This window comes from Coffea arabica, chromosome 5c, assembly GCF_036785885.1.
Source record: "Coffea arabica cultivar ET-39 chromosome 5c, Coffea Arabica ET-39 HiFi, whole genome shotgun sequence".
Taxonomy (NCBI): Eukaryota; Viridiplantae; Streptophyta; class Magnoliopsida; order Gentianales; family Rubiaceae; genus Coffea; species Coffea arabica.
In genome coordinates this window covers 33,378,661-33,389,943 of record NC_092319.1, presented here as the reverse complement: position 1 = coordinate 33,389,943, position 11,283 = coordinate 33,378,661, and the positions used below count along the sequence as shown (strand labels likewise).

The 11,283-nt window shown below is 35.8% G+C and overlaps 1 protein-coding gene across 4 annotated transcripts; it reads right to left on the bottom strand.

The window, feature by feature from the left end:
- Positions 1-294: 294 nt before the first annotated feature.
- On the bottom strand, positions 295-6,243 carry LOC140003844 (zinc finger CCCH domain-containing protein 3-like). Of its 4 annotated transcripts, none has more exons than XM_072050775.1 (8): positions 5,883-6,243; positions 5,180-5,352; positions 5,035-5,088; positions 2,473-2,589; positions 2,333-2,366; positions 2,073-2,254; positions 1,709-1,948; positions 295-957 (listed from the first exon to the last, which is right to left on the bottom strand). In XM_072050775.1, exons 1-8 carry the CDS (start codon positions 5,962-5,964, stop codon positions 631-633), a joined length of 1,209 nt encoding a protein of 402 aa, XP_071906876.1. In that variant the 5' UTR covers positions 5,965-6,243; the 3' UTR covers positions 295-630. The 4 variants fall into 4 exon arrangements, with proteins under 4 accessions (XP_071906876.1, XP_071906877.1, XP_071906875.1 ...); XM_072050776.1 differs by adding an exon at positions 5,564-5,631 and having other exon boundaries at positions 2,073-2,366; positions 5,883-6,240; XM_072050774.1 differs by having other exon boundaries at positions 2,073-2,366; positions 5,883-6,240.
- Positions 6,244-11,283: the final 5,040 nt, after the last annotated feature.

Genomic DNA, 11,283 nt, shown 5'->3' with positions numbered 1-11,283 from the left:
TTGCAACTTACAAAAATATAAAATAATTATAACATCATAGCGAATTTTTGAGAACAGTCCGCCTGATCTGACCAATTGATCCCCAACTCAGTACTTTAACTAAGCCGCTATCCGATCGGAGTTTAACAACATTGGCTACAACTTATAAAGTTAACAAACATGAGCAAGCACTGTAGTTTAGGATGAAGGCTAGCCGATGAAACAATTTTACAAGATTAAGGAATGTTTCGGCAATTATTGTAAAACTTCCAATTTCTGTGATTTACTGTTGTCAATCTAAAGCAAAATGCTGAATTTGTAGGGGAAAAATAGGTAAAGTCTTTATAGACTTCCAACAATTCCGTCCACTCACAAGACACAGTTCACTATCCTCTGCAAAACTGAAGAAAATTCAAGAGAAGAAAGAGAACAAAAATGCGAATCCAGGAAGGACACCAAGGGAGAAAGAATGATAACCCTATGGCCTTTCAGAGAGACAAAAACATGTTGGACGAATCAGCTACAATTCATCAACTGTCAATTTATGAAGATAAATAGTTTATCTCTCCCTTCTCTTTTTTGCCATTGTAGACCTTATAAAGGTTATGTATATGAAACAGACGGCAGGAGAGAAGGGAAAAATAGGTGACTTCAATCGGATTCATCTTGTTGAACTTCTAAAGGTCTTTGGGAAGTACTTGGTAGGGCACCGATATGCAGAAGTTTTTCAGTATTTGAATTCTGTCCTTTCTGCATTGTAACTTCAGAGCTCCTTGAAAGGTCAGGCAATTTAGATGACAATGAGGGAGATGTCTCAGTCGAGGGTACGGTGGGTGAATTCCACTGATATGGCAAGACAGATGTATTAAATACTAGGGAAGGGACACCGACATATCCTGCCAAAGGGTGATCATACTTGCAAGTAGGACCATATCTGCAGAGTCCATGCATAGCATAGTACGAACATACAGCTTGCCCCTACATTTTGAAAGCATAGTCAAGTAAACCATACTAATTGCGGTTAAAAAAATTAATGCAGCCGAAAAAATTATATGAATACACCCTACTCTCTCCCCATTAATGTTGACAACTTTATCACTAGTCATTTTTTCAAAAGCCAATGTGCCTAGTTCCCTATTTGCAATTATTGCTACAGTAAAAAGGAGATGCTGCGTTTACTTGGTGTAGATTACCATTAGGTAAAGGGAACCAAATTCTGTCATCATAACTTCCTCTGAATTATATTTAACTATGAAAAGAATATCTATAAAATGAAATGGGTAGAACCTGCACTTGTAAGGTTAAAGCTAACAAAGCTGCTCAAAATGAGAATAAGCTAACTACCATACCATGAAGAGATTGTAAAGGCATAGAGACAATTAAATCTGCATTTCTGTCATGCTTAAGCTACATACACTCAAAAAGTTTTACATATACAGATGCTACTGCACTCAAAAAGTTTTACATATACAGATGCATACAGATCGCAACTGGGCAAATCATTATACATGAAGCAGCACACAAACCTACGGAACTTCCTTTGCATTTCAATTTAAGTGTTCACAAATTATCTTAGGAGTAGCAGCACTCACACAATTGCACATTAATCTTTTATTTGTACTATATATGACATTATTCCCCATTTTCATGCTGTTATGCTATAGCTCCTGGTAAAACTGTGCTGTTTCAAGGTAAAAAAAAAAATGCTTGTGAACGCAACGATACTTACGGGTCGTAGAGGGAGACCAAGTGGCCCTAACAAATTTGATGTGGTTGGAGCAACCTTATTTCCTGGGTGATAGTACTTACAGTCTGCTCCATATTTGCAGCTCCCAGTATTGACAAAATCATGGCATTCAGGTTGATCAGGTCTGTCAGGTTGGTGAGATGATGACGACAACAGAGGTGTCTGACCATCAAAAGTTTGATCGGCAAGATCATCCAAAATAGAAGAGCCATCCATGGTTCCCTGATAGCCACACAAGAATATGGAATCAGCAGCATGAAATGGACAAGAGATCAGCTTAATAGAAAGTCTACAAGCACCATAAATTAGAAAATTCATGGCCACTTCTCAGGAAACTTTTACTAACCATGTATGTACTCCAACACTGAAAAGGTGATAGATAAAGAGGCATATAAGATTGGGAACCTTGCACAGATGGATTGATTATAGAATTTGTCTTTGGTATTGATAAATCTGAAACTCCGCCTACATAGGGTATGCTAGATGAGGTCATAAATGCTAAGGTCGTAGATCCATAGGCAGTAGATCCTGTGACATGTAAGCCATTAGCAGCAGATACAGGCTGCGGATGGTCAAACTTGCACATTACTCCAAATTTGCACGTACTAGTTCGCATATAATAAGGACACGGCTTTTCATCCTGAGAAATTGTAACAGCTATATGAAGAAGTATAAAAGCAGCTAAGCTGCTTAAACACTATAACAAGTAAAGCGGAAGAACCAGAATGAGAAAAGTAAATAAGCACCTTACGCATAGGAAACCCCCAAATGTTCAGCAAGAGTGGATCAGAATTATGTCTATCCTGTGGGTGATGATATCTACAAGCTGATCCATATTTGCAGATACCTGTCCTTATATAGTGCTGCAGATAAATGCACAATGAAAATTAGGGCTGAAGATTGAATCTTCAGCTATTAACAAGCACTGATATTAGTTGGCAAATATTGTCAGTCTTAATGAATATAAAAAACACCCATTAGGATTCTCGAACAAAAATGAAGCACTTAAGTTTAAACTGGACAACTCCAGAGCTCTATCTGTTATGCTACAATTCATCAGAAAAATAGTTTGATAAAAGGAAAATATTAAATAGACAAATTTGTGTGTTAAATTCTATAAGCAAAAAACACGTAGATGGATTAATTATGAGAACTAGATAATCTGTGAAATGAAAATTTTCTTCAGGAGCATAACATAAAGCGGTCACCCAATAGATTTATATACAAGTCAAACAGACTATAGCAAAATAAGATCTAAAGACTGACAGAATCTGAAATTGTTTTAAGTTTGTTGAGTCAGTTGATTTATTCATCACAAAAAGTAGAATTTATGTTAATTCATGTTTTTGAGATGTCTCATGATCTTTTTTTGATGTTCTTTTCTGTCTAAACTAGTAGATTTTAGGTCAATCCAAATCCCTAGTTGCTCTTCTACATACCACCTCAATTACGTCCCTCAAAACCTTACAGTTTCACAAAATCAAGGTTCCACCATGGTTTTAATCCAGGTACTCAGGCTGGAAAGAATGACGTCAACAGATGACGGATCAAAGGTGAACAACACTTACTTCTAAATAAGACATTACCTTCACTAAGCCAATAAAGATCAGCTTTGGTCTCAATTAAATGTATCATACACCAGTAGTAACCACAAACATACCTTTGTACGGAGAAGATGATATCACATGCAGCGGGCACCCAACCAACTCTCATGCGGCTTCTTATAGTTGTTTCCTTTAGATTTGTTATATTCAGAGGCAACTAATAATTCAAATATAGCAATTGAGTATCTTACAACAATGGTCACATTGCTTTAGCAGGAGGATTAAGCCATAGATGAGACAGCTAAATTGGGGGAACTATAGTTGGCTCAAATATACATCCACCAGAAAGCACAGAGGAAGAAAAAATTGGATACAACTCTATACAAAGTGACTGAACTTTAAACTTTAAGCACAAAAGAACATGCAGAACAGTTTCAGATTTCTTCAACTTAAGTTTATGTAAGAATTGGTTTCAATTCAAGCTTTTAAGAAGCTATTTTAAAAGTTGTATTTTGAGGTTGAGTATTCACCAGATTAATAATGCTTGATTTGCAGGTTAACCAAGATTTTCTTAGTCAATGGATCCACAGATTCATGGATACTTTGAATTAATCCAGGTACTGTGCTCAACACACATTTTGAACCTCATATACTCTTAAAGGGTTAACAACAGCAAAAATATAAGAACATGCACATCAATCAATTTCATCTACCAAGGGTAATTAACCATCCGTCTTCACAGGGATTGATAAACCAATAACTCTTTTTCAAAATCAAACTTCTTCACAGCATTTTATTGGGGATAATCCAACCTCATTCTAACCTTAAAAATTTGACTAACAAGTTGATATTCTAACACCTATCATCCACTTTAAAACCCTCTTTTATATATCATTGAAAGTCTCATTTGTCGTGAACAGACTTCTTCAATCTCACCTGTATCGCAAATCTTCTTATCACTCCACCATATAATAATAAGAAAAGGTTCTCCCATCTGCTGCTTAGTATAGTTCTGGTTTTTCATATAATTTAAAAAATCTTTTTATTCAAAATGTTGATTAGTGTTTAGCAAAATGATATCACCAATTGTAGACTATATTCTACAAAATGACAATAGCCAATTTGTATGATTGTGGCATTTATCCACAAATGTTCAGAAATTCCCTGTGCCATTTGATCCATTCAACTCAGAAGAAAAGCAGAAGTTAGTTGTTCAAAGATTAAAAACTTAATTTGCACAATGTCAAAGATAAGCAACTGACAACACATTCATTACATCATAAATGGAAAAAATTCATACAAATTTTGAATATACATCAGCGCCATGAATAAGTGCAGTTCCAATTTATAAATCCTTGCCATCATAGACATGCACTGACTGAACCCAAAATGGTCATCCACAACACACTCCAAATAAAGTATTTGCTTTACTTCTCAGTGCATATGGCTTAGTGACATGCCTTTGTCTAATCCAGAATAATTGCAGGAAATTCGATATCAAAAAGAACAATTGCAGGAAAAATATCAGAGTTATCCTGATGGGTCAAATTTGTATTGTAGATTATAATCTATAAATGGCCACCAGGACAGACTTCAAAATTTGCCAACTCCAAAGGATATTTGTGTTAAAAAGATATGTCAGAATCAACTATTGAAACTTTTTCCCTTTTTTTGTAGTAATGCAACAAAGACCAATGAATCAGAAACTAATCTCTGGTGCACAGTAAGGAGGGGAGAAATTAAACGAAAAAAAAAAACACTTACCCTGCATTCAGGTTTTCCCTCCCTTTCTGGAAGTACACCAGAATTCTGATGCCCCTGCTCAACCACACAACCACAGTGATTATCAAAACACACTTATCTGGTTCATCAAAATTAACACAATAAAACTCTATGCCAAACCAGATACCTGGCTGGAATATGAAGGATGATTGAACCGACATCTACTTCCGTAACCACATTTCCCAGTCCTCAAATAGTATATACAATCAGGCTCACCAGGACGATCAGGAAAACAAACCGCTCCATAGGCACCTCCAGTGTCATCACCATTGTCCTCAATTTTCAACACCCCCATAGCTTCTGCAATATCCATCAGTAAAACAAATGCCTCAACGATTGTAGGCAGTGCCTTTCTGGACCATATGCTAAGAGCAGAAAAGCTTAAAATCTATTTTGGAAAGTTAATAAAATATATAAACTTCCATTATCATCCTGAAGAAGTATTTGACAAGGAAAGGGAAGTACTCTAAATCAACAGCCCCAAAGAAAATTAGAAATTTCCAAATCAAACCTTGTACAGTATATAATCACCAGCACGATTGATCATCGGCAAACGCGATCATCATCCAAAGATCATTACTTCACATATAATAGAAAAAATAAACGATCATGAAATAACTTAAACTACCATATTCAGTATATTAGAGCAAGCTGTCATCGACCCTGTCATCAACCCATTGCACTAAATCAAAAACCCAAAAATTTTATAAAAAATACCCAGAAAGACAAACAGATTAATTTGACTGCCCACAAAATCAAATGTCAATTTCTGCTTTCAAAAAATTTAAAAAGAAGAAGAAGAAGAAGAACCCAGAAAAGCAATAATTTACCATCAACTCTTTCCTTCCCTGCAAATAAATTAGACGATTTGGAGACTCCTCCATTATGCTGAACTTCAATGTTCTTCATCATCTATCAAGAATTAGATTTACCAACGAAATTGAAACAACTTGATCAAAAATCTGCTGACAAAGAAACTGAAAATGGACAAGCCTCTGCTCAGTGCTTTGGCCTTTTTCAACTAAAAACAAATCAAGATAATTATTTTCTTTATTTAACTCAACAATCCCTATGCAAAACTTGACTATTTTTTTGGTCTTTTTTTTCTTCCCTTCCTTCCTCTGTGAGTCACTATCTTGATTGTTGAGTGAGATTTTTCAGAGAATCAAAACTCCAAAAGATTTTAAATTTAATTTTGAGATTCTGAGACTATCTAGTCCCCACTAGTGTACGAATAATAATGATAAACTAAAAATGCTTTCGAAGGAAAAGACATAAAAGTACATGAGCAAATAATTATTCTGCCGTTCAAGGCAAGAGTATTTGTGTCATTTCGTCCTTGTTTTGATTTAATTAAAATAGATTGAGAAAGAATCAGGCGCGAAAATCAGAAATTCTTTTTTTTTTAATTTATTAGAAAATGTGACAAATTGTCGTAACTGGACCAGGTGGCTAATTTGATGTCGTGCAAGAAAAATGGATGCATCAGAGCCGTTGATCTGAAGGTGATTTGTGGGGTCCAGTGAATTGGAGAACCACAACCGATTGACGGTTTGAGGAATTAAAGAATGGTCTTAGGTGAGGACTGTGGGGCTCAAATTGACCTTGGAATTTGGAGACACCGATGGCGATTTATTCGCCGGTTCGAAATAAGAATACTTTCCGACATTACCTTGTCCGCCGGTGATACTTTCCGAGCAAATGGGAAGTGATTACAAAATTACAAGATAGCCCTCTGAGAAAAACAGAAAAATAAAAAAAAAAAGGATAGGTCTGAAATGATAATTAAAGGAGAGATCGTTTTTAATCTATTCTGTATATACCATATATACATAGAAAGAAGGAGCGGTTGGTATAAATTTTTTTGCGTCAATTTTTGGTATTCGTAAACTACCCTTGATAATTATCTACTTAAAACTTTTAATATATTCTTCTTCTAACTAATATGTATTTCTTATTATTTATTTTCCATCCTATTTAGTAAACCTTAATTTTTATTTGTAGCTATCAATTATGGTTATGAATCACTACTAAATAATTATTTGCTTATATATTTTATTTTAGTAAATTTTCTACATATTTTCTATTATAACATAAAACTAATTCTCTTGAAAATGAATTCAAATATATACTATATATATTATATACTAGCTATCGAGACACACTAAATGTGTTTGCTCCTCGTCAACAAATATTATTAGTTGCTCGAATCAAATAAATAGTACAGGTGAATAGAATTGTCGAGGCACGCTCCATGCCTGTGCTTCTCAGTTAAAACGTTGCGGGGAGATGAAGAAAAGCACAGCTGACCTGAATTAGGTGCTTTCCGTGTGCAAACTCTACAAAACACTGGACTAACACTGATCACCTCAAAAGTTATTATCAGTGGCCTTATTGCCTGATAGAAACAGTAGTATGAACTAATTGCAAGAGCTTATGAGAGAGAACCTGCATTTTTAAGTGAATAAGTAAAGAAAAGAAGGTAAATATTGAACCATTATGTCATAGAGAAAAGGGAGCAAGAGAAAACATAACTCCAGATTCTTCTTTAATGAATGGTAGGGGTGGTAATTTTCGATACGACCTGAAAACATGACACGAACCTAACACGAAATTAATGGATTTGGGTTGAGGTTTCGGGAATTCGGATCAAAATCGGGTTGAACCCGATGAACCCGAAAAGAAAACAGGTCGATTTCGGATCAACCCGTGGTGACCTGATATGACCCGATATGACCCGTTTACGAATTAAAAATAATTTAATAAACATAAAAATAATTTTATCTAACTAAACTAAGTTATTCTTTTTTTCAAAGGCATTAATTACTTAATCCTAAATAAATTTATTTAATTTGTGTGAAGTTGAAATTATTATATTTGGACAAATAATATATTATATTATTTTTTACTTTTATACTGTTTTAATTTATTTTATATTTTGTTTGGGATAAAACACTTTTACGGTGTTTAATTTATTTTAGATTTGGTTTGGAATTATTTATTTAAATTTTTATTACTTGATTATGTAATTAGTTTTGTGAGAAATTAATTTTATTAGAAATTACAGTGATAAATTAATAAATTAAAATTAAATTTCGGGTCATTTCGGGTCGACCCGCCAACCCGTCAACCTGAAATTTTCGGGTTCGGGTCAGTATACCTGACCCGTCACGGGTTGGTGGGTCAAGTTCGAGTCAATAGATTTTCTGACGGGTCGGGTCAGACCCGACCCGCCAACCTGATTTGGACCCGAATTGCCACCCCTAATGAATGGTTACAATAGTAAATTAATTGATGAATTCCAAGTGCATGAACCACTTGGAATACCGGTGAGAACCCATAAAATTTTCTTATTTTATAACATTTAATTCTATTTCTTTTCATGCATTTTCTTTGTTTTATTTTTACTACCTTAATTTTCTAGACATTTTATAAGTGAATATAGTTTTTAAAACATTTTTCTAGTATAAGTTAGTTCGGGTTAATTTGGAAGTGTATTAAGGATATGGGACCCGCTAGTGCGGTTAGTGCCATAAAATTTTGACGATTAAATGAAGTTTTGTATATAGGGATTATTTTACTAGGTGTTATGAGATATTTAGAGGTTAGCTAGATAGATTACCATTGAGAGACAAGAAGATAGGTTTAAACATAAAAGGTGCCATGTGTCACGTAACTAGTGGAAGTTGGATTTTGAGCAAAGGTTTTACAACTTTTCTAAAACTAATTTTGACCAAGATTTTTCTCATTTTATCCCTTGCTTGGCCGGCCACCTTGAGAGGAAAAATCAAGAGTTTCCTCAACTTCAACTTCAATTCTTGCTCAAATCTTGAGTTTCAACCGTTGAATTATCAAATTATTCCATCAAAGTTGCTTACTAAGGGGGATTAAAGCTTTTAGTGGAGGGATTTGTGAAAGGAAAACTCTAAACTATCATCTTTCATGAGGTGTTAAGTTTACTTTGTTTAGAAATTTCCTCTTTGTTCTTGATAATGTCAAATTAGTGGTTTGTAGTGGCTAAATATGTTGTTTTGTGGGAGATTTCATGGTTTAAGGGAGAGTTTTGATAAATTCCAGATTTTTTGTGATTTTTCTACCCTCATATGATGATTAAGGATTGGCCATGGAATGATAGCTTTATATTATGTAAAATGAAGCTTTTATGTGTTCGTTGTAGTTGTTTACAGAAAATTTCAATTTGTACGGAAAATTTCAGTTTTAGGGTTTCAATTTGGAGATTTCTTGTGAATGATCTTGGAGCTATTAATTGGCTTAAATTGAAGGGTATTAAGACCCTAATTAGGTGTGTTAAATAGCTTGTGAGTTATATGTGCAATTGTAGTTGGTTTGAGATGAAATTTGGTGTTGATTGTAGGAGGGAAAAATAGAGAATTTAAGGGGAGGTGCTGTCCAATTGTTGAAGTCATTTGTTTCCTACAAGTTTGAGTTGAATTTTGGAAGAAATGAAGGGTTTTGGGGTCATTCTTGTCCCTAGCACCAACTATTACCTTTTACTCAAAAGTTTCATTTTATCTCTTTGCATTTGTAGTCCATTGGAATAGGTATACGACTAGTAGTCGAGCCTCATTTGTGCATTCCGTTTACTGGGTTTATGAACGTGGAAACGATAATTGCTTTACCTTGGTTATTCTAGGGTTTCTCGGTGATTAAAGCCATATATTGGGTGAAGACTTTTGACGTATTTTGCTTGAATAGGTGAGTGTACCACTCGCATGACTTGTTGATTAACTCTTTTACCTATACCTGCAAAACGTGACTTGATTGACTGTAATACCTGTTTAATTCTGGACGAGATGAGGGTGTACTTTATCACACTCGTCTCTCTTGCTTATTTGTCAAGTCCCTGTATATGCTTGTACATGTTACTTGAACCTGTTGCTCGTTCTCTTGCCTGTGTGACTGTTTACTGTATAAACTGGAAATTAGCACTGTGCTTGACCTGATGTCGTTTGGAGGTGTATCCAACGACCTTCTTGTTAACCTTGAGCTCAAACTTCATGGGGAGTTAATCGAATCGAGCTAGCGAGGATTTGGTCGAGGAAATTGACAAACCATAGGGACTGTTCCTGGGGAATTCTAGGTATTGGAGACTCTGGATTCCCGATATACTCGAGTATTATCATCCTTGTTCTTGTTTGGAGTTCGGGCTCGGCAAAGGGTATCTTTGGTGAACAGGATTTAGCGTTCTAAGAGGGGTCTACGGACATGTTTATTTTATTAAACGTTGACGGAGGGTCAACGAGTTTGGATCAAGTACTGCAAATGGGAATTTGGCTCCTGAGAGCCACCTGTATCCTTTCCATTTAAGATGTTTATTTATTTCTTTATTTGCCGTGTCTATTTGAGTGAATGAAAATAAATCTCCATGGTTCATGATTGCTTGTGTTTTGGGTATCTCTGTGACGACCCCACTTCTCCCAAGGGCGAACCCAAGGGTATCGGCGGGCCGCCTGCCTAGCTCGCGCCAGGACTCAAAACTTAAAGCAATAAAACTAGATAAATCGAAAGAGCACTATATACAATATATACAATCCCAAAAGTTATATTTACATCTTCAAAAGTCTCGAGTCAAACCACTCTAATACACTATAACCACAACCAGCAAAAGATAGACCCTAAGAAGGGTTCTTATACAAACCACCAAAACAAAAACAAACATGCTAGATGTCTCACTATTACAAACAACCTAACTATACTAGCGGCAGAGTCCCAAAGTTCCCCGCGTCGTCCCCTGCTAAGGAAAACAAAGGAAACGGGGTAAGCTAGAAGCTTAGTAAGTAAACAGGGGGTAAAAGCATAAATTCACGTAGCAACAATTACACATTTAGAGTAAAGCAAAAGCAGAAAAGAACAACATCATATAATAAGGATACGGGTGGCTCCAAAGCCAATTCATGTGTCATGTATGATCTCCTGCCGACACTCCGTCGACCACCCTCAATGGTCCGTAGAACTTCACTTGTACACCCACCGACACCTTATCACCCTCACTGGCCAGTCACCTCACAAACTTGCCCGGGCGAACGAAATTGAACTTGCTGCGCAAGCTCGGTTCACAAACTTGGTCACCTTCTCGGTGAACCGGATTCACAAAATTGGTTCATAACATGAACCTACAAACTTGGTGATCTCAGACTAAGTTGGACTGACTTCGACCAAGCCCTAACCGGCTCGAATAGTCCATCTAGGTCATGAGATCGGGCCCCAAAC